Source organism: Anser brachyrhynchus (assembly GCF_964034855.1).
Source record: "Anser brachyrhynchus genome assembly, chromosome: 18".
Taxonomy (NCBI): domain Eukaryota; kingdom Metazoa; phylum Chordata; class Aves; order Anseriformes; family Anatidae; genus Anser; species Anser brachyrhynchus.
The window spans coordinates 2,881,254-2,903,980 of NC_137711.1; the positions used below are offsets into that span (position 1 = coordinate 2,881,254).

Below are 22,727 nucleotides of genomic sequence, written 5' to 3' on the forward strand. Positions count from 1 at the left end.
ACCTGACCTCATCTGACCTAACCGAACTTAACCCAACCTGACTTGACCAAACCCGACCTAACCCAACCAAACCAAACCAGACCTAACCAAACCCAACCTGACCTAACCCAACCCAACCCAACCCAACCCAACCTGCCCTAACCAAACCCAATCCGACCCAACCTGCCCTAACCCAACCGGACCCAACCCAACCCAACCGAACCTGCCCTCACCCAACTGGACCCAACCTGAACGAACCCAACCTGACTTAACCCAACTCAACCCAACCTAACCCAACCGAACTGACCCAACCCAACCCAACCGAACCCAACCCTACAAAACCCAGCCCTCCCCCCCCTTTCCCCTCCCTTCCCCTCCCCTCTCTCCTCAGCCGCCCCCCCCCCGCTCTGCCCCCCCCCCGCGCCGCACCCACAACACCACCACGTGGCCACGCGCGTCCCTTCCCCACCTCCAACCAATCGCAGCCCTCCCTGCCTGCCCGGCGGGCGGGACCTCCCCGCTTTCCCGCCTCCCATAGGCCGAACCGCAAGCCCGTCACCGGGCGGGGCGGGCCTTACGGGGAGCCGCCGACCAATGGGAAGCGCCGGCGGCGCCGCCAGCACGGCGGTGCGGGGCCGGGGCCGGGGCCGGGGCCGGGCCGCGGGCGCTGCATGGCGGCGCAGGGGCAGGGGCAGGGCGGGCCCGCGGCCCTCAGCTGCTGCTCCTACAACCAGGACCGCACGTAAGCGGCGGGGGTGGGGGGGGGCCGGGGGCACCTTGTGTGTGAGGGGTGAGGGGCAGCGGGGCCGCCACAGGCGGGGCAGGGGTCCCGTGAGGGGTCCCGGTACCGTGAGGGGTCCTGTGAGGGGACCCGGTACCGTGAGGGGTTCTGGGAGGGGACCCGGTCCTGGGAGGGGTCCTGGTACCGTGAGGGGTCCTGTGAAGGGTCCTGGTCCTGTGAAGGGTCCTGGTTCCGTGAGGGGACCCGGATCTGGGAGGGGTCCTGTGAAGGGACCCGTGAGGGGTCCTGGTTCCGTGAGGGGTTCTGGGAGGGGTCCCGTGAAGGGTCCCGGTCCTGTGAGGGGCGCGGGGGGTGTGAGGTGAGGGGCAGGGAGGCCCGGGGAGGGCTCATCGCGCCCTGCTGGTACCTGAGGGAACATGTGGGGGGCTGGGGGTGCCTCTTGTCACAGGGAACTAGCGGTAAGGCCAGAGGGAGCGGCCTCGGGTTGTGCCAGGGGAGGGTCAGGTTGGAACGAGGAGACATTGCTTGTCAGAAAGAGCGGGTCAGGCCTTGGGAGGGGTTGCGCAGGGAGGCGGTGGGGTCACCGTCACTGGGGGTGTTTGAGGAAGGGTTGGACGTGGTGCGTGGGGACACGGTTTGGTGGGTGCTGGTGGTAGGGCAATGATGATCCTGGAGGGCTCTTCCAACCCTAATGGTGCTGTGACACCGCGCCCAGGCCTGCAGGAGGACGTGGGGCTGTTGGAGTGGGTCCAGAGGAGGCCACAAAGACGATGGAGGGGCTGGAGCACCTCTCCTGTGAAGAGAGGCAGAGAGCTGGGGATGCTCAGCCCCAGAGGAGAAGGGTCCAGGGGACCTCACTGCAGCCTTTCAGTGCTTGAAGGGGGCTTGTGAAAGAGATGGGGAGTGACTCTTTGCTCAGTCAGATATTGACAGGACAAGGGGGAATGATTTTAAACTAGAAGGGGGGAGATTTAGATTGGAGGTTAGGAGGAAGTTCTTCACTCAGGGTGGTGAGGCCCTAGTATAGCTTGCCCAGAGAAGCTGTGGATGCCCCATCCCCAGGGGTGTTCAAGGCCAGGTTTGATGAGGCCCTGGGCAACCTGATCTAGTGGGCAGCATCCCTGCCCATGGTAGAGGGTTGGAACTGGCTGATCCTTGAGGTCCCTTCCAGCCTAAGCTGCTCTATGATGTGATATATCTAGAGGCAGCCCGGCCTGCAGCCCCCAGAAGTCACCGGAGGCAGCTCAGCTCCTACCTCTGCAGCGTGAGGGGTTCCCAGCAGCCCTTCCTGCAGAGGTCTGTCTGGCCATCTCACTGTCCATCTGTCACCCCAGGATCAGACAGTGGGTGATGTTCTGCTGGCCCATGGGGGTGCTCGCTTTCTGCAGGCTGCAGCAGCCACAGACAAAGCACAATGCTCGGGTTTCCCACATTAAGTGCTCGAGGTTGGAGCCGGAGTTGTGCCTTGACAGATGGCTGGGTCAGGAACCGCCCCATCCCCTTATCTGCAGGAACTCGGGCCGTAACCTTGCCATCGGGTCTCATCTCTGTCTCATCTTTGCAGCTCTCTGGCAATTGGAACCACAACTGGATACAAGCTCTTCTCCTTAAGTTCTGTGGAGCAACTGGACCAGGTCCACGAAAGCAGTAAGTCTCTTCTTTCCGAGCAGTGGCTGACAGCTTTAGCTACGTTAAAGAACTTCGGCCTGCTTTGAGTGAGTGATTCTGCGTATGGCTGCTGCAGAGATGGCATCTGTCTCCGCTGTTCCCTTATCAGGAGAGGAGCAGCTCTGTTTACTGCCCTGTGCATAGCAGCCTTTAGAGCGAGCTGCAGCCTCAGAGAAGTTTCTGAGCCGCCCGCAGTACTTCCACAGAGCTGGAGGAGTCCCACAAGTTTAGAATCCAGCTTCTTTCTCACTCCTTCGTCAGCCTGACAGCAGCAGCTTGTCCTGCAAGCCAGCGTTCAGAGCTAGTTCACTGCTACGTGTTTCAGACACGTCTGGGAAGCTGCAGGCCACCAGTGCGGGTTCTGTGATATTTACCTTGAGATGGTTTTAGTGGGCTTCCAGTGCAAGAAGGTCATTTACAGCAGGTTTAACAGCCAAAGACAAGTACAACCTCACAGAGCACTCACTCTGTGTTCTGGTTCAGGCCATCACCAGAATTGTTTCAGCTGAGGTGCACCAAATGAGATCCAGCTCACCCCCAGGAGATGCCTCTCTCCCCGCCGGCTGTAGTGGGAGCTTCAGCAGCCAGGCACAGCTGCCTCATCTGTGGCACAGTTCGAGTCCTTCTTTGCCTTACAGGGTAAATGAGCTGCCATATGGCAGCAAGCCACAGCCATCTTTTAAAGTTGTTTAGGAGTTTGGATTCCCCTCAGAGGCAGATCCAGAGACAAAAGAGAAACAGATCCCTGCTGGTGTTGTGCTCAAGGTAATGGGCTGAGATGGAAGCAGTGCTATGTCTTGGTTTTAGAGCAGCCCTTGTACCTCCAGTGCAGGACAGCCCAAGCACTGGGTATGGTTCAGGACTAGCTAATTAGAAGGTCGAGTCCCTGATGACTCAGGTACAGCAGGGCCATTGTAACGGTGCCTTTTCGGTGTAAGAGGAGTCATCCCAAGCAGTCACTGCAAGACATCCCACACCACAGTTCACCACAGCCACACCAGAGCTCTGCAGAGAGCATGACCCTAGCGAGGAGGAGGGATTAAAGGGTATCAGCTTTCCCCTGCCTTAGGGAGGCTGGGAGAAATCAGACACCATGCAGAACAGCCAGCGAGTTCCACGCAGCTTTTTCCTTACCTCAATAAGCCCTGGCTTGTTTGCTGCCTCCAGGAAGGTCCCTGACCAAGCTGACTTCTCATTTCCTTTGGTAAAGGTGAGGGCTTCCTTTTTATATCCCGTTCCCAAGGATTGACTGCAGCTGGAGGGCCCTGCCCAGGAGTGGCACAACAGCATTCTGCATCCAGGGAGGTTTCCTTAACCCCTTCCTCCTTTGATGCTTTGTGCCGTTTATGAGAAGTTTTTAACAAGAGCAGATGTTGAGCTTCTTAGCACTGAGCCTTCCAACCCTATTCCCTCCTGAGTCTCATTTGTCACAGCAAACAAACCAACCATAAACCAAGCTAAAGACCGCCTCGCTTTTCTTCTGTGCCCAGATGAAATCCCAGATGTTTACATCGTGGAGCGTCTGTTCTCCAGCAGCCTTGTGGTCGTGGTCAGTCATGCCAAGCCACAGCAGATGAATGTCTACCACTTCAAGAAAGGGACGGAGATCTGCAACTACAGCTATTCCAGTAACATACTGTCCATCCGGCTGAACCGTCAGGTGAGAGGCTGGGGAAGTGGGCTGGCCGGAGCTGTCCCAGCTCGGCTCTCTGCTGGTGCTGACTGTGAACAGAGCAGGGGCCAGCTGGGACCCTGCTGCCTGGAGAGCAGCCGCAGCCCGGGTCGCTTTGCACTGCGTCTCTGAACAGGGCTTTGAGGGGTAGGTGGGTACACGTTCTCCTCTGTCAGCTCCACCTCAGGCCTTGTAACCTCTGAGAGAGGAGGAGTGGGGCTGTGGATGTCATCTGCCATAACTGCTTGAGTAAAATCGTGCTGGGCCCTTGTTTTCTTCGCAGGTACACAAAGGTTTTTTGTTGTTTGTCTCCTTGCCTATTCAGCACGCAGTTCTGCCCAAAAAACACCTTTCCACCTTCCCCTCTCCCTTGGATTCCACTTCCTGACTTCAGGACCACCTCTGCCATCGTTGTTGCAAATAAGACTGTCAGAGTTGGTAACAAAATCCAAGAGTATCTTGAACTCCATCGATGAGGCCAAAGGCTGCTCAAGTACTGCTAGCTGCCGGGTTTTATTTTTAAAGGTATAGGAAACATTCTGACCGCTGGGAAGAAGGCTGTTAGAGTGTTGTTCTCTGAACTGACACAGCCTCACACAGCCCTGAGCCCTATTTGTAGGATTTAAAGTCTTTTTTTTTTTTCCATAATTATTTTCAAAGTATATGCCATAAGAAGCTGAGGACATTTTACAATGAAGAAATGAGCAGTCTGGGTAATTGTATATAATCAGCCTCTCCTCAGTTAGCAACAGCGGGTCCTGCAGTAAAGCTCTCCCGTAAGGAAACTCTGGGTTGAGTTTCCAGTAAAGCTGTGTTTGACGAGAAGTTCCTGTACTACAATTAAATCTGTCCTAAATTGATTTTTTTCATTTAAACGTACAACGGAGCTGGCAGAACGAGGACTTCTGCTGAATTGCAGATAGATGTATATGTATAAAAATAAACTGGGAGGTTCTGCTTAGCAGTTCTAGGAGATCTGGGAGGAAAACAGTTCCAGGATTTTTCCCATGTGCTGTTCCAGTGACTGCCTGAGGATGATGTGTAGGCAGCCACGCTCCTTGGCTGCGTTACGAGCTTGGGTTCAAATCCCAGGCTGAGCTCATCCACCGGCCATAGCACAAACAAACCTGAAGAGATTTAAAGATATTACGGATGGTTGGGCAGGCAGAAGATAAATTACTGGGCTTTGATAAGCGAGAAGCCAAGGGCACTGTCCCCAGAGGAGGGATATTTCTACCTGTGCGGCAGAGCTCAGGGTGTAAGCATGACCTTTTTCCTTGGTGGAGGCACCTGCTCTCCAGCCTGGGCAGGGCTGTGATCGCACACATCGTGATACCTGAATTTCAGAGCTAACTCGATGTCTGCCTGCTGCCCTGACCCAGGAGCCCACATGTACACCATCCGAGTGCAGAGAAATAACTCTGTTTTGTGCAACTATACAATTCCAGTCTCCAGTCGAGATTTAAGCTGGTGGCAGGCAGGTTCTGCTCGTGCTGTCATGTTTGAACACCTTCCTGGGGTTCAGAATGAAAGCCTTACTCTTCTAGAAGTCCGTATAAGGCTGAGTCCCTTATAAGCCATTAACACAGGAAGACAGTAACGAAGTAGGAACAGATCTCAAACAAATGGTAAATGTTTTGATTTGACCTCTCCGTGGAATATCCTTGTTGTGCAAGCAAAATAGTCCCTCGGCTGTTGCTGATCCATGGGAATTCTTTGTTTCAGGCTCCACTGTAACTCAAGTTTGCATTAAACTAGATCACGATTTATCTCAGAGGGGGCAATAAGGCTGTGCTGGGGGACTGCTGAGAAGCTGTCCTGTAACCTCCCTGGATTTTCAGCTACCGGACTGAAACCCTCCGGAATTCTTTGGAGAGGTTTGATATTTTTTCTAGCTGTGTCCATGCCCAGCATGTTTAAGTCCTCAACATACGGCTCAGCCACTAACCTGAGCCATGTCAAGCTGGAGCACTACAGAGAAATGCAGGAAGCAGTGCCTTGAACACCGCGTAGCAATCGCAGCGCCAAGCACCTTCCTGAGGCTCTGTGTGCACAGTGAGGATAAAAACCTTTCCTCACCTCGACAGGTCTTTCACTGATGCCAGCCTGGGCTGCAGGGCTGCACAGAGGGCAGGAGGCAGAGAACCAGCCCTCTCCGCTCCCGGTGAGCTTGTCCAGGCCTCTTTTGCCTCTTCACCTCCCACCCCCATCACTCAGCTCATCATTTTCCTGGGTTTTGTCCCCGTTGGTGCCAGCACCCCGTGCTGCAGCTCTGGCTGCTGCTTTGCTGTCATCTAAAGCCTCCCTTCACCTGTGCAGCACCAGCAGCACGCCTCACAGTTCTGGGAAAGCACACGGTGGCTTTGCCGAAATCAGCTGTATAAATATTACCCCGACGGTCTCTGCTAGCAAGCTGATGGCTGTTACTGGAGAAAAGGCAAAGTCTTCCTGGAAATGCAGAATGGCTCTGACACAGCCCCAGATGCTGTGGTTAGCAGGAATAGAAGTGGGAAAGAGTTTGATCCGAGGGGAATGGTGGAGGAAGGCAAAGATTTTCTAATGTGGGTGTTTTCAAGTTAGTAACTAAACTCCACATTTAGATACTAAATAAGTGGCCTCATTTCTAAAGAGGTGGAGGCTTCCTGTCCATGGATTTGGATGCTTCGTATTCAGGAGCCTGGGCAGAGTCTGGCCTTACATTTTTATTGGGATGTTTTCAGAGCTTCTGGACACTTGGCACTAATACAGGTGGAGCTGTGCACTCCCTGGGGTTAGAAAGCACAACCCCTCGGCCAGATCCAGAGCCCGGTCCCAAAAAAAGCCTCTGCAAAATGCTTCCGTAACAAGTAGAGATCTGGACCGCGCTGAGACACAAAGCTGAGTGATCACAGAAATGGTGGCCTAATGCTAAGGTTGCAACATGAGGCTTCCTTTTTCCTTTCTGCCTTTCCTGCCCATTGTTTGGCAGCTCCTCGCTCAGCAGCTGCCTCTTGGCTGAGTGGGTGGGTGTTCCTGGTGAGTTCGTTCCACAGAAGAGGTGCAAGCACGTTAACTTAGAAATACCCTGCCCGCCTGCCAAGCTGGTGTAAATACTAGATGTGAAGCACTAACCTCTGTGGCTGTCCCTGAACAAATTGTTCCCCCCCGGTTTTACACAATTCTACACAATTCTGGGCACACAGAGCACAATCCTGCCTGCTGATGTCGACGCGTTAGGTTTAGCAGAAATGGGAGGCCCACCGCTTGGGTGCTTGCCCCCAAATTGGGAAGAAGTCAGGGCAAGGGGCAGGCAAGCCCATCTGTAGGCATGCTAACAAGCAGGAGTGGCAGCCCCTCTGCCCCGTGGCCTACATGACCAAAAAAGTAATTTGCTATGAAAAAAACAGCAGAGAAAAGTTGGGGTAGAAATAGATGGTAACCAGGACCTAGGGTGTAGCCCAGGTGTGTCCTCGTGTTCTGGGGCCTGGAGATGTGGAAGATCAGCTCTTAAGAGTAACAGAAATCACCATGATTTATCTGCTTTCTAATACAAAAGCAGATGCAGGCAACTCTCAGAAGCAGAGCCATACAAAATCAAAGGCTGTCCAGTGAGAGGGGATGTAGAAGCAGAGGAGATCCCGTTTCTGTTGCATTTCAGTAAAACCCCGCGGAGCTTTTCTGACAGCAAAGATGAGGGTGTGTGAGCTGCGGGAGCAGCAGGCAGAGGCATTGTGCCTGTGCTGGTGAGGTTCTGTTCACGGCCCTTGTGTCCTTGCAGAGGCTGATTGTTTGCCTGGAGGAGTCAATTTACATCCATAACATTAAGGACATGAAGCTTTTGAAGACTATTATGGATACGCCTCCCAATGCAACAGGTAAGCGCGGCAGAACTGTGTGAAAGGGAGAGGTGAGCTCTGCAGGAGCTTTGCTCAGCCCCGGTATTCGCGTTAGAATTGAAACCAGCCTGCGGCCTGCGCACTCGCAGCAGCACAGCTAATTCAGCGTTGAGGAGCCAGCAATGTCTGGAGGCGCTCAGCTGGGCTTGTGAGAGAGGAAGCCCTGCTCTGCCCTGAGCAAATGCTTCCAAGGAGAGCAGGAACGCTCAGCAGGGTTCGAGGAAGGTTCGGTCTCACCCCATCCTCTCGCAGGATGACCGCGCAGCTTCCCGGAGCGTGCCTTTATTCCCCGTACAAGAGTGAAGCCGTAGGGCAGGCCAGGACCGCAAGCTTCCCTCCATGTACAGGATGACTTCAGATCCCCCCTCTGGGGCTCGCTGCCCTCCCTTCAGCGTGCCCCGTGTCCCACAGCGCTCTGAAGGAGCCGCGCCGTGCCTCCGAGCAAGCCAGGGAGTTCCCAGCAGCCTGGGCCGCCACCTGATATTACTCCGAACGCACAGGAAACCCAAGGGCAGGGCGGGGCAGGGCAGGTGGCTGCAGAACAGATCCTCCCTGCGCAGCGTGGGGTGAATCCGGCTTTCCTGCTGATGGGAGAGGAGCTATTTTTAGCGGCGAGCAGGGAAACTTGGCTGCGCGCCGGCGGCGCTGCGATCTCCCCGTCACAGGCTGCGGCATCGTCTCGGGGGCGGCTGCCTGTGAAGTTATCGATGCGCTCACGCCTGGCTGCTTCTGGGCTTTCAAGGGATGCTGTTCCAGCTTCTCCCCCGACCTACTTCAGGTCTTAACAGATGGCCTCTTCGTGTGGATTAAACATCCTCAATGCTGCAAATATAATTACAGTTTAAAACCTTCCCGAGAAAGCCCCGCCGTGGCAGGACGGACAGGGATACCCAGGCCTGGAGCTGTTCCGCAGGCGGGCTGAGTGGTCGGGGTCACGGTTTAAGAGCAGCAGCACTCAGCAATTCCTGGGACAGGACGAGGCTGCTGCGGATCACAGGACTTCATACGAGCTTAATTTTCTAAAACCCTTTTACCGCAGCAGCTGTCACTGAATGAGCTGAGTGACAAGTGCTGTGCCACGTGTGCTCCCTTTGTCCCCGAACATCTGCGCTGCTCCCAAGCCTGACCCCACGCACACCGTGCCCAGGAGGCCAAGGCGGCGCAGCCTTCTCTCTCCTTTGCCAAGCCCTTTCCGAGCAGGGATCCGGGGATTTTCTGCCCACCCATGGAGCAGTCGCTGTGAGATCTGCACCCGTCGCTTCTCAGAACCCAGCTCCCGGCCCTCCGCTGTCCTTCAGCCGCTTGGCAGCGCGGGGCTGGGCCCGGGGAGCTTGCAGCACGCAGGGGCAGCCAGTGCGGCCGTCTCGCAGCTACGGGGGAAGTGCGGTGACCTCCGGCTCCCTCGCACGCACACGCTGTGAGAGGCGATGCTTCCTGCCGTGGTGATGTGCACGGACTTTCCAGGATGACTGCACACGCTCCGGGTTGTCCCCTCGGTAAGGTCCGGCCGGCCTCCTCCACGCAGGAGAGAGGAAAACGCCTGGGGTGGGCGAGTCTGGTGTTTTTCGTGTGTGCTCAAAGAAGGAGTGAATCTCCCTCCTTAGAGGAAACCACGCTGCTTAGTCGTGAGCTTCCAGCTCCAGGCGAGAAGCACCCGAGCGTGTCTGAGCCGCGCCGCAGCCCGTGGGAGTGAAGCAAAGTCCCTGGGGCAACGCAGCGCCCTGGGAGCGGGGATGGCTGCCCGCCACCATGAGCACACCGGCGTGGGAGCCTTTGCCGTGCAGGAGGGCACCGGTGGCTCCTGTCCCCAGCGAGTCCTGGCCTGATCTGCTCCGGGGAGGGCAGGAGAGCCCAAGGGAGCGCCGTGGCTGCGAGGTGACTCATGGCAGAGGCAGGATTTGTGCTGAGGAGGTCATCGAGCTTGTGCTGACGTGCGTGCCGTGAGGGCCGAGAGCTGCAGCTTTGCGAACCACCTCACGTGGATCCCCGCACCCCTCAGATCCCACCGGAGCTGCTGGCTGGGCAGCCAGGCCAGGCATCCCCAGTGCAGCAGCTTCTCTCTGCGCTGCTCGAGGGAGCCACCTGTGAAGCAGCGCTCCCAGGGGCGCTACGCTGAGCAGCGCCAGGCTGTGCCCCCTTCCTGAGCCCCCTGCTGCATGCGCCGCCCCTCGCCGGGGCTGTCGGGTGCCGAGAGCAGAAGAGCATCTTCAAAGGCCGCCCGTGTCCCTTGTGATCCCTGTTCTCTGTGCGTCCCCGAGGTCAGCTCAGTACACTCCATCTGTGTTTTCCCCTGGCCTGGTTTCCCGTTTGCCTCGTCCAGACAGGCGCGGAGCGGAGGGAGAGGCTGACTCACGCCGGCCGGCTCAGAGCTCGCTTTGTTCAGCTGGAGCCTTCTCTCGATCCTCCGCTTAGAGAAAGGGCTGCGAGGATCCCCGGGGCTGCCGGGCTGGGGGGAGACCCTCCTCAGACGACCCCCGTGCTCGTCACAAGCAGTCTGTGGGCTGTCCTTGCTGTCCTGCCACCCCTCCCTCTTTGGGCGCCGTCACCTGCCTTTTAATTGCCTGCACTTTGCTGCTGCAGCTCCTCCGGCGCTCACGGTCCCTGGCATGATGTAAACGCTTTTGATTGATGGGGAGTGGACCTCCGGGGCCCCTGGCTGATCCCGCAGCTCCTGGCTCCGCTGCTGCGGTCTCTTTGTTTAGTTAGAAACAATGACCTAAAACAAAAGCTTCAGCTGATTCTTCCCTGCTGCTGGGCCGGGGCCAGGGCAGCGTCCCGACACGACGTGTTGCACGGCGTGTGTGCGCGTGGCTGGGTGCATCCGTGCGTGCGTCCTGTGCGGGGAGCGAGGCGCGGAGCCTGGCGGGATCCCCGACAGCCTTTAACCCCGCAGCTTCCTCCGCACGTGGGGCTACTTGGGACCCCGGGCGGGATCCAGGGAGCTCGGGTCCGTGCCGAACCCTCGAGTGGGTTCTGGGAGGGCTGGGGGCACGCGGCCGCGGTGCAGGAAGCGAGTGAGACCCACTGCTGTGTGTGACAGGATCCGCTGGGACGGTCCTCAGCCAGTGGCAGAAAGCAGAGGCAGGAAGGGATGCTCTTTCCTAGGTCACTTGGGGGGCAGGCGGATGGAGAGCCCTACGCACACGTCCATCCATCCACTTGTCTCCTGTAATTCCTGCTCTCTTGGAAGGGGAACTCTGGGGGACTTGTGCTCGTGTTGGCATACAGACAGATGGTCGTTACAGCGTAGAATTCCCTCCGTGGTAACAATTCAGCTGGGTCCAAGTTCCTCGTCTGCCAGAACCTCCCTGCACAACTGTGGCGTCTGCTGTGTCTTTCTCTGCTTCCCTTTTCCTCTGGGAGAAGGAAGTGGCACTGCCCAGCCCCACGGCCGCTGCACAGGCGTCATAGGGCTGCGTGCGGGCTGCACGGCTCATCCGAGCCTCCAGCCGTGCGCTTACACCCTGCTCAGCCCCGCAGGCGTCCAGGTGAGCCTGGACAGGAGTCCTGCTAGCCCTGAGACCACGATGTCCCTCGTTGTGTTCCATGCACCACCTCCTGCCTTCTCAAAGGAGATGATTAAGGGGGGAGAAGCCGAGAACCTGCTATTGAGCAGGACCCGGGCTTTTTCCGAGCAGGATTTGGGGGAGGCCGTGGCGGGGAGAAGGGAGCCGTACTGTCCCGCACCAGCAGGTGTCCCCACGGCTGAGGCATCGCCAGCGCGCAGCCGGCCCGCGCCTGGTACCGGACACTGGCCCAAACTGAGGCAGCGCCCGAACCCCCGCGGTGTCCGTGGCCACGTCTCCGCTTTCTGTCCTCCGCCAGCAAACAACCTCAGCTGCGTCCCTCTCGCCTTGCCAGGTCTGTGCGCGCTCTCGATCAACCACGCCAACTCCTACTTGGCTTATCCCGGCAGCGCGACCAGCGGAGAGATCGCGCTTTACGACGGAAATACTTTGGTAAGTGCAGAGCTCGCCCGTTTGGATACCAGCAGGGCCTGAAAACAAACAGCACCACAGCGAGGCCAACAGGGCCTTTGGGGAGGAGGAATAAATGCACTCTGCCGGGCTGGGCTGCAAGGAGCTCCCGGGGCAGGCACGTTCCACATCCCCCTTGCTTGGACGCCACACAAAGCAGGCAGCCTCTGAGGTCATAAAATCCATATCGCAGCTCTGGATGTGGAGGTAAATGTGTCCCCTGCCTCTGCAGCTGCCAGGCTGACATGGACAAGGGTTCACGTGAGCTCTGGCAGCGTGCACAGAGGGAGCGATGTCACTGGGGTGGCTCACAGAGGTAGGAGCTGCTGCGGGTGCAGGACCTGGGCAGCTGCTTTGCCCCGCTGCAGGCTGGAAAGGATGCTGAACCCGAAGTCATGGCGAGGGCAAGGTGCCCGCAGCCCCTCAGGAAATCTCTCCCCGGCTAGGGTCGTGATTATCTGCGGTTTGTGCCAGGGCTTTGGATTACATAAGGCTGCCGGGCTGTACGTGCGGCAGGAGCTGAGGATCTGCAGCAGGGGAGGAGCAGAGCTCGCAGGGAAGGCGCGCTGCTGCTGCGAGAGGTACTAGCGAGGGCCTGGGCTCCCCGCAGGCATCCGAGTGGCGTCACTGCAGCAGTCTGCGCCGTACAGGCGCGGTGTGCAGAGAGCCAAGTGCGCAGGGACCTGCCAGCCTTCAGTGAGGGCGCAGCCACGAGCCTGCAGCCCGCTCGGGAGAGGTGAGAGCTGAGGCCTCGTGCACCTGAAAGGAGCTCTCTGTAATCACAGCGCCTGCGGTGCGCGGGGAGGGAGCTGAAGGCGGGGCAGAGATAAGAAATGCTGAGGCTGCTGAAGGGATACCAGGACTGCGATACGGCCCCGTGAATACACACAGGCGGTCCCGGACAGGGCACACGGCAGGGAACGCCCTGCCCTTACGCAGCCCGAGGAGCAGCGTGTCTCTTTGCACTCACATTACCTTCTGTCCTGCAGAAAACAGCCTGCACAATTCCTGCCCATGACGGCCCTCTGGCTGCCCTGACCTTCAACTCCACCGGCTCGAAGCTGGCAAGCGCTTCCGAAAAAGTGAGTGAGTGAGTGAGTGCTGCTGCATTAACCTCGTCGCCCCAGCCAGCCCGCAGCTGGCAGAGGGCTCGCAGCCAGCCCCAGCACTTCGGCTGCCTGCTGCAGGGAGAGCGGGGCCTCAGGGCAGCCCCTTCCTAAACACAGCTCACAGGGGAGGGGCAATAAAGGGATTCCCACTTGTAAGAGGCCACTGTGTCGTGTTCATGTTGACCCGGGCTGGCAAACAGGGCCTTCGCGTGTAAGGAGTTACCTGGGTGTGTCAGAGGAGGGGCTCGCGCTCTTTGCCCTGCTCCTGTGTGATCTTTCCACTTGCATTTTTTGCAGGGCACAGTCATTCGGGTATTTTCCATTCCTGGTGGGCAAAAGCTCTATGAATTCCGGCGAGGGATGAAAAGGTCAGTTCATTCTTCTGTCGGTGACAAGCTGACAGAGGGCTCCCGGAGCAGAAATGTAAACACAGGGGAAGGGCAACGTCAGATCCTGGCGGCTCTGGCATCTTTTGCAGAAAGAAAACAAGAGCGAGCGTATCAGATAGAAATGTCATTGTGCCAGACAGCCACGCTGCGCCCAACTGCCGCTGGCAGTTTAGTGATTCAATTCAGTGTGCCACAGAACGGGACAATTGCAGAGAACAGAGGTAGATTCAGTCCATTTACTCCATCCTTTTGTTGTTCCTTACTTGAAATAATGAAGTCTCCAGAGTTATCATCCTGGCTCTTGGCTTCTCAAAGGAGGTGTTCTGAAGCTAAAAGTCATTTGCGCAGAGCCCAAGTCTTCATGGCAGCCATGGGCTGTTCCTGCCCTCCTGTAGTCCCCGTCAAATGCTTCAGGAGATCCTTTCCTGATCTTCCTCCCTCCCCTATCCCTGATCTGTGATTTTACGCACTTCTGCAAGTACACAGACCGACATGACCGAGATATCCTTGCCCTGCTGCGCCTGCACAGGAAGAGATGCCACCTACACCTGGCCACCCAGCACCTCGGATGTCCTCCCTGGCCTTTGCAGTTCCAAAAGCTTCAGCTGCAGTGGCGAGGCAGCACAGCTGTTTGCTCGACAGACAGCTGTGTGAGCAAGGTCGCTTCCACCTCTCTGGCTGGCTGTCACTAACACAGGGTTATCCCCAGCTCTGAGTGAAGGGATTAGGGAAATGTTAGCCCGCAGGCTCAGCAGCAGCCAGGCAGGGGGCTTCTGTCTCTGTATGAGTCTCCTTCCTCCCTGTCCTCTGAGCAAAACCTAGCAGATCCCATTCGGTAACGTGCCAAGAGGTGACCAGTCCCGTCTCCTTGGCCCTAGGTACGTGAACATCAGCTCCCTGGTATTCAGCATGGATTCCCAGTTCCTGTGTGCTTCGAGTAACACGGAGACGGTGCACATCTTTAAACTGGAGCATCTCACTGACAGGTGAGGGGGATGGCCTGGGCTCACCTGCCTGCCCCAGGGCTGTCTGTGCTTCAGGCACCTGCCTTTACGCAGCTGGCCTCCATTTCCTCGCCACATGTTCTCCGCCAGCTGCAAACTCTCTCTTTGGCTTTGTGTCCTGATGGACTCACTCCTTGGAAAAGCCACGCACCGTGTCCCTGCTGTCAGCTCCCCAGGGACTGGTCTGTGTTTGTTAGCTGCCACTGTCCCCTGCCTCCTCCCCTGTACCCAGCCAGCCTTCCCCTGGCAGCAAGGTGCTGCTCATGCTGGAGATGCCAGAGCGAACCCAGGCTCTCCGCAGTGCTGGGGCTCTCCACGAGCTGCCAGAAGGGTCCCACCAGATGCATGAGAGTCCCTGGCCAGCGGGCCCATGCGGCTCATCCGTGGGGAGAGGTTCTGTTGCTGCAGGAGAGAAGGGGGAATTCTGATACCAGATCATTCAGTCTGTGAATCTGCTACTATGAGAGTCTGCCCTGGCATGGCAGGGGGTTGGTCTGCAGGCTTCTAACGCTGCGGTGGGCACCAGGAACAGAAAGCGCGGCACAAGGATCAGCTCCGTGTTGTTTTTCCTTGGTGCAAACACGTCAGCCCTTCTGGGTAGACAGAGAAGGGCTTCTGCAAGGGTGCCCAGGGGCACAGCTGCTCCAAAGGAAACCTTCCGCATAACTGAGATCAGGATCGCTTTTGTTGTTCCTAACCTGTTTTGGCACGGATGGCTGTGGTAGCCCTACTGATGCTGCTTTGTGACCCCGCAGCCGGCCAGAAGAGCCTCCAACCTGGAGCGGGTACATGGGAAAGATGTTCCAGGCTGCTACCAACTACCTCCCTGCCCAAGTATCAGGCATGATAAACCAGGACCGAGCTTTCGCCACTGTACGCCTGAACACCTCCGGGCAGAGGAACGTCTGCGCCCTCTCCACGTACGTATTGACATCTGTGTCCCCGCTGCCACGCCAGCCTGTGAGCAGACACGGCTATCTGTGCGGAACACCACCGCTGTGGCCCGTTATCTGGCACCCGTGCCTGCTGCAGAGCACACAGCGTGTGTGTTTGCTGCTTCTGTGTGCGCCTGCAGCTGTCGTGTTTGGGCTCACGATGCTTTTCGCATTAGGATTCAGAAGCTGCCTCGACTGCTGGTGACCACGTCAGATGGACATCTCTATATCTACAACTTGGACCCGCAAGATGGAGGAGAGTGCGTCTTAATTAAGAAGCACAGGTACCGTACCTCCAGTGTGCTGGAGTTCCCTACATGACTGATACAGAGGCTGATTTTTGAAAATTAAGAAAGGGAATTTCACCTGAAAGCACAAAACGGAGCTGTAGGAGCAAGAACGTTAGAACTGACTTGTGATTTTAGTTGCTTGATCTGACAGACGTCAGAGAGGACCATGTCAGCAGGCAGGGACCTGGGGCATCTTGCAGAAGAAACCAGAGACATCCCAAATCCCCCGGCAGCTGTGGGATATCTCAGCCTAGATGGCAGAGCTGGGCAGGCTGTGCCTCAGGAGATGTCTCCAGCAGCAGAGCACTGACCCCCCACGAGGGGGGCAGGAGAGCAGACCACCTTCTCCAGGCTGGAGAGCTGATTTTGGAGGTGTGATGGCGTGGAGCGGCACTGGGAGCTTCCGTCAACAAAAACTCTCACACATGCATGCCTGCAGGCTCGCGGTGCCAAAGCAGAGCCTTCCGTGCTGCCGTTCAGTTTGTGTGCCAATAAAATTAAGCGCATAACCCCACATCTGGGCTACTTGGCTCCAGATGTGAAGCCTTTGGGGTGGGGTGCGATGTAACATGTTCTCTCAGCCGGGACGTGGCTGCCGGCCAGGAAAATGCCAGCAGATTTTTTTAAAAGCCGCAAAACAAAGGCACTTGAAAGCTGCGCTGTCCAGCGTGCTCCGGCCGCCGGCCTCCTGCCTCCGTCAGACCCCGCTGCCGCCCCTGTGCTCCCGTTGTGAAGCAGCCGTCCGGAGCTGGCAGGCCAGCGTCCTGTGTGGGTTCCTCTTTTAGCATCAGAGGACTGAAAAGGGCCCTTGGGTCATGAGTTACATTACATCATACTATATCTCTGCTCAAACTCCGTCCTAAACTAGCCAGCACTGCTTTTCTCATCTAGTCCACTCCTGTTGGAAGCCCTTCGGAGCCCCCTCCATGATTAGAAACACTGTTTGCCTTTGTAACCTAAAGCTTTTGTGGTCAGTCTGTTCCCTTCTATTCTCATGCCAGCATTGTCCTCCAGCCGAAGTAGTGCTCTCCCTATCTTCTGCTCCCCCCTGCTTTATTTGTAGAGCACAATGATCTCCTCCTCTGCAGCGCTGTAAGGGCTGCGGGCAGAGCCTGGCCGCACTGCTACAAGCGGGTGAGGTGCTTCAAGGAGACGTGGATGCACGCCGTTGTATCGGCCAGTGCTGGGGGAGGAACGGACGGAATCAGGACTAACTCTTCTCCCCTCTTGCCCCTGTGCAATCAGTCTGCTTGGCTCAGGAAAAACAGAGGAGAACAAAGAAAACGACCTTCAGCCTCCAGTACCTCAATCTTACGCAGCGACTGTAGCCAGACAAAGTACAGTGCCTTCAACTTCGACCATGCCAGGTGAGCGTCGCGGCTGCCCTTCCTCGGGGCAAGGGAGCAAGAAAGCCCCTGGAGCAAAGCGGCAAGTCTCCAAGCTTCCAAGGGTTCGATGTAGCAAAACACCCCGTGTGCAGGGCGGACTGGGACAGCAGGGCCCTCTGGAGCTCACCCAGTTCCTCCCCCGGGATGGCTCAGGCGTTCTCTGCTCTGCTTGCTGGGCCCCTTGTGCAGCGCTGCTCACAAACAGGCCCCTGGCCGAGCAGAAACCACATCCGAGCTTTGGAGCTTGTCCGACAGCAGTCTGCCAGCTGCCAGACGGGTTTCCAGGAGTTGGAACCATGGCTGTGGAAGTCAGATCTCACTATTTTTTGTGTCGAGCTCACTACAGATTCTCCTGAACCTGTCGCACTTCACAGAAACGAAGCTAGCACTGAGTTATTGCAGGAGAGGACTGGGTGACTTTCATTATATTCCCTAGTGTTAAGGCGTGCATACAGATGGGGATCCCATTTTGGAACTGGGGCTTACATTTGGGGTGGGAGGAAGCCAACTGCTGCCGCAGAAGCTAGTCTGTTCCCTAACGGGTAGTGCTGACAGAGATACCTTTCTCTACAGGCATCCCTCGGTGCCCTGCCAAATGCCACAGAAACCAGCTCTGGGTTAGATCAGTGATAAAAGAGCGTCACAGCTGTTTGTTTCCAGCCTCCGTGCATCCATTTATCAGCGATGTTCTGCCTTTTCCCTTTGGCAGGTTATTCGGAGGACGGTGGTGCCCTGCGAGGAGAGGTCATCCCAGAGCATGAGTTTGCAACTGGACCAGTGTGTCTTGACGACGAGAATGAGTTTCCTCCTGTGAGCATTCGGGACCCCTAAAACAGCAATTCAGCCCTCATGCTGAGAAGAAAGTGTTAACCTCTCACAGAAGAGATACTGTTGCCCTGACCTTGTCCCAGTTCACTGTGAAGCCTAAAATAACTAATTAAGGTATAGGGACAGTGCCAGGAAAGTTACACCCCCTAAATGGCAGCTAGGGATGGGGCAGAGATGATCAGCGTAATAATTAGAGAGGGAACCGAACAAAGTAGCAGAATGAAGTGCAGATCCAGAGCTGACCTTTGTGCCTTGCTCAGATTTCTAGTATTAACAGGAGTAGTTTTAATTTGAACAATACCATCATTTAGAAATAAAAATGTAGTATTCCCTGTTGCATTTCCAGTCAGTTGTATTAGTTTATGGGAAACAACTGGAACATACCTGAACCTCATCAGTCTCACCATTTCCGAGCTAAGTGAAAAGGAATCTCCTTTTCTGAGCACAAAGCTGAATAGCGTTAACAGAGTTTTAAACCTTTTTTTGATTTTTAAGTAGCACTTTCTCAGTTACCATTGGAAGAACATACTGGCTTTATAAAATCTAAGTTAAGCCTGGCAGTGTCTCTCCTGCTTCTCTTCCTATTATATAAGCATTTATTGTGTTAAACATTTAACTGTTACCTGGACAGACGTTGCTTACGGTGCTGTAATCAGCAGTGTCTTCATAATAGCAATGCATTAATACAGCAGAATATTGTAATGGATTTCCAGTTGTAGACTTGGCAGAATTTTGAACCCCTTACTCCATTTTTACATATCCTGCTGCTGGAGTTGTGCCTGAAGGAGGAAGTAAAAGCTTCACTGGGATCCCAGGATTTGTTCCATATGCTGAGGCTGACCTCTGTAAGGCACTTTCATATTAACTGATGCAAAGTGTTATTTATATAAAAGATGATTAGCTCATGACTCCCTTTGAAACACTGCCTAAGAGCAACTCTTCAAGTCACATAAAGCTTAAACCGATTCTCTTTTGTTACCTGTAACATAGCCTGTTGCAAACCGAGAACAAGAGTTTTCTAATTGCCCTACTCCGTTCCCTAAGAAGGATATTTAAAATGTCTCCCCTTCGGTCCAAGTTGTTTGGCTGCAGAGAAGCTGCCAGCCCAGGCATCTGGAAGGAATGTTCCAAGGAGCAGCAGGGCCAGAGAGAAATCCTTTGCTTCCTTCTGATGAACCTGCTCTCGAACATGTGCTTTGGGGACACGCAAATGCCAGCGAGCAGGAACCACGCTGCTCCTGAATGAGCCTGCCTGCTGGGACTACGCTGTGCAAAAACAGCCCCAGACCCCTGCTGTACAGCAGCAGGCGCTTTATTAAATGGACTTTGATCTGTCAAAATCCTGTGCCGCAATTAACCCGGCAGAGCCACTTACATGTGTAACGGCAGGGAGGAGGTGGTGTGGGAGGGAAGGAGCTATCCACAACTACTCCCTGGTACGGGGGCTCAGCCGTTGGAGCTTCCAGCTAGTGTCTGCAGCTAGGACTTCAGGTTTTCCCCTCCGCTGCTGACGGTAATGTGTTTTGCATCTGGCCTACTAGCTAGTGCGGCGCTGGCTCCTGCTGGGTTAGTGCTTACGGAGGCTGGGTCGGGATGTTTTGATGCTCTGAATTTCACTGAACTCCGCTGTTTTCTCAGTGCTGCAATGTTCGGTCTGGGTGACTCGTTCAAGAGGGGTTTCAGGGATCGAGGAGAAGGAGGGAGAGAAAACCTGACCTTATCCAACAAAAATGTTTTGACAGCGTTCTGTTTTGCAGAAACATGGGAAGGGTTTTGTTTGTTTTCCAGTGTGCAACAAAAAGACATTTTAAAACCTCAAAACTTGTGACAAAATGGAATATTCACCCGCAGCCCACGCCACGAGCATGGCTTTGAACTTAGGCATACTTCTGGAGAAGCAGCCCTGCTTAGACCCAGCAGTTCCTCTCCGTTTTGAAACATTTTGCTCTCGAGTGCTGGTGAGCAAGACTCCAGAGGCTCAACTGTTAATAACAAGGAAATGCAGCTTCAGTCTAACGCACGATCTGGTGTGATTGCGGAAAACGGCCTCTTCATTAAGTGGAAGGAGGGACAGGTCAGAGAAGAGATGAGAAGCCCAAGGAGGGCTTACACAACCTGACCTCACCAAGAATTAATGTGGCTATTGAGACTAATTATGGCAGCACTGCTGAAGAACCCTGTAGCAAGAGGTTAAGCAAGTTCAGTTACGTATCTTGCTTGCGCTGATGGGATGGATTAAGTGCTTTCAGGGCTGCTAGTGGCTCTGGAGTAGCTGATGATCTGCAGGAGGTAGGCAGGCATCACTGAGATGGACAGCGGGCTAAAGCCTGAGGGGAGAAGAAGGTGCTGGTTTTGAGACTGGGAGAGCGCCGCACCACCCTCCATCTGCGTGATCCTGGCTTCATGGGAAGGGAAGGACGAGCCCAGCTCCGGCTGCACGTGGTTGTGATGATCCCAGCCGTTTTCTCACCACCTGGCTAAGCAGTTGCTGCTCGTCTCCAGGTTTATCAGTGTCATTGACGTTTCCAGTGGTGTCGGGAGTTGCTGGTGTGTGCTCGAGCCCAGCAGGGTGCTGCTCGGCCAGCTCAGCCTTTCAGGAGGCACCGTAGGGTAGGGCTGTGAGGTTCGACAGAAGAAATCCTACAGGATTCATCAAGGACGAAGCCAGATGGTGTGCGTGGACCTGAAGAATACATACCAGGGGATCGCTTCAAAGTGCTGGAATTCAGTAGGGAAGGGGATTTCCTTCAGCAGATGGGTCAGTGTCTTTCCAGGCAGACGTGATCAGTCCTGCAGCTGGCTGCGCTCTGAAGCTCGTCGGCTTCAGGACCGGAGTTGACGTGAAGGCTTTATCAGGCCAGGCATTTCATAAGGTCGGGCTAGGTTGTGGACAGCAGTCAGCTCTTCAAAGACAGCATCCCCTCGCTGATGCTCAGTCTTTAAAAACATCCCTTTCACTCACAGCACATCGATTCTTGGCTGCCTCCAAAACTTGGGCAGCCTTCCTGTGCTGCCTGCGGGCAGCAGCGTGAGCCCCACCGTGCCTCCAGCAACCCCTGCACCACAGCCAGGCAGAAACCCCTGCGCTGCCACGGGGAGAAGGCTCCCCCAGGGCAGTGCCCAGCATGGGGTGTGCAAACATCGCCGCCAGGCCGAGCCAGCGATCCTAACGGGAGCAGCCAGGCTGCAGGTGCCCCTTGGGCTGCGCGGGACCCGTGTTTGCCTCCTTGCTGTCGGACGCCCGGTGTTTCACTCGTTCTGTTGTGCAGATTGTGACACTAACGATTCTCAGGGATTTTTCCTTTTTTTAAGAGCTGGCTGTTAGCAGAAGAAAGGCGATAGATTCAGCTGTGGAACTGTACTAATAATATTTCAAAGGGGGGTTGAGCAAGTCTGGCCAAACCTAAGTGGCCTCGTGTTCCTTACGCAGCTCCTGCCCCTGTAGCTCAGACAGGAATTTGGGGCAGCCGGGGCTTGCAGGATTAAGCCCAGCTTATCAGTGCAGCACCTGAGCTCCTCAGGCAATCCAGCACCAAGGCCTTGTGCCTCAAAACCAGGCAGGCGACGTTCCTGCGGGCCGTGGAGGGGACAAGCAGGCACAGCCCCTCCGGCAGCTGGGTGTGGGGATGGCACCGGCACCGCTGGGGGCTTGCGGCCAGGCTGGCACCCACCCGGGCAGAGCCGTGCCCTGGTGGCTGCGGGGGGGCGCCCACCCGGGGGGCTCTGCCCGAGCTTCCAGAAGCAGGCGTGGATCTTACCGGGGTCTCTGATCTCATCTTGTGGCGTGCGTTTGAATGAAGTGTCTCGGGGTCGTTGCTGCTCCCCATTTCCTCTCCGTGCTTTATCACCAAAAGGTGTTGCTGGTACTTGGGGTAGGCTTCCCCTCACCCCCTTCAGCCCCCAATGTAGGTGTTTAACTCCGGCTTCCGCCTGGAGTCCCCAGGGAGACCCAGGGAGGTGCGTCCAGCTCCTTTCCCCGCCTGCCATGCCAGGAGCTGAGCTCTGGGAGCACTCGGTGGGGCAAACGAGGCTCACCCCGAGTAACCCAAGTCCTGCAAGCATGGCCGCGCTCCGTGCCGTGCCAGCTAGATGCAAGAGGCCCTTATCGCCAGGCCAGATGGTTCCTGTTCCCAGGCCTGTAAATTTGGGGAGGGGGGGGAGTAAATAAATAAACCTCTCACAAATCTCCCTTTGAATGGAAAGTAAAACACTGCAGGACATCCCTCCCCCTTCTCCTCCCATGTGCGTAAAACCGACTTGAAACACACCCTGTTGCTGGGAAAAGTAAGGCCATTCTGTTTTGATTTTGGTAGATAATCTTGTGCCGCGGAGGTCAGCCGGGCAGAGCGAAGAGGTCATGATGAGACGCAAACATCCGCGCGTAGGACAGCTGCTGGGAAGCGCTTTGGAAAAGCCAGGAATTTCGAAGAAGAGATTTGCGTGTCCTCAAGAAAAGGAAGAAAAAAAAAAATCCAAGGTGGGCCACTGCTTTTTACTACAGTACGTGTGAGCGACCGCCTGGCCCGCCTGGCCCGCCAGCCCCTTCTTTTTAATGGTGTCTGGGCGGGTGTCGGTGTACTGTATGCACAGCGCTATATTTAACAGGTATCCTAGAACCACATTGTAAATGCTAATTTAATCAGATTTGTATGTAACCAGAATTTTATATACCCGTTTTTCCCTTTTCTAATTTATGCCGTTTTATGTGTATAAATGTACTTATAGCAAGGTATATTAAACTTATGTCTCTGTACAGGATAGCCTATTTTACCCAGGCAAAGTATTTTTGCAGTGATATTAGAGAAGATTTGCCATTTGCTACGTTTAAAGCCAGAAATAAAGTCACGGTCTGTCCCTGGCAGCTCGCTGCC

The 22,727-nt window shown here is 55.7% G+C and overlaps 1 protein-coding gene across 1 annotated transcript; it reads left to right on the plus strand.

The window, feature by feature from the left end:
• Window positions 1-570: 570 nt before the first annotated feature.
• Window positions 571-22,727, plus strand: WIPI1 (WD repeat domain, phosphoinositide interacting 1). The gene is made up of 13 exons (XM_080560609.1): window positions 571-721; window positions 2,286-2,368; window positions 3,880-4,049; window positions 7,819-7,915; window positions 11,798-11,895; window positions 12,903-12,995; window positions 13,320-13,390; window positions 14,290-14,397; window positions 15,171-15,335; window positions 15,527-15,634; window positions 16,886-17,007; window positions 17,738-17,838; window positions 22,170-22,727. Exons 1-13 carry the CDS (start codon window positions 651-653, stop codon window positions 22,215-22,217), a joined length of 1,335 nt encoding a protein of 444 aa, XP_080416735.1. The 5' UTR covers window positions 571-650; the 3' UTR covers window positions 22,218-22,727.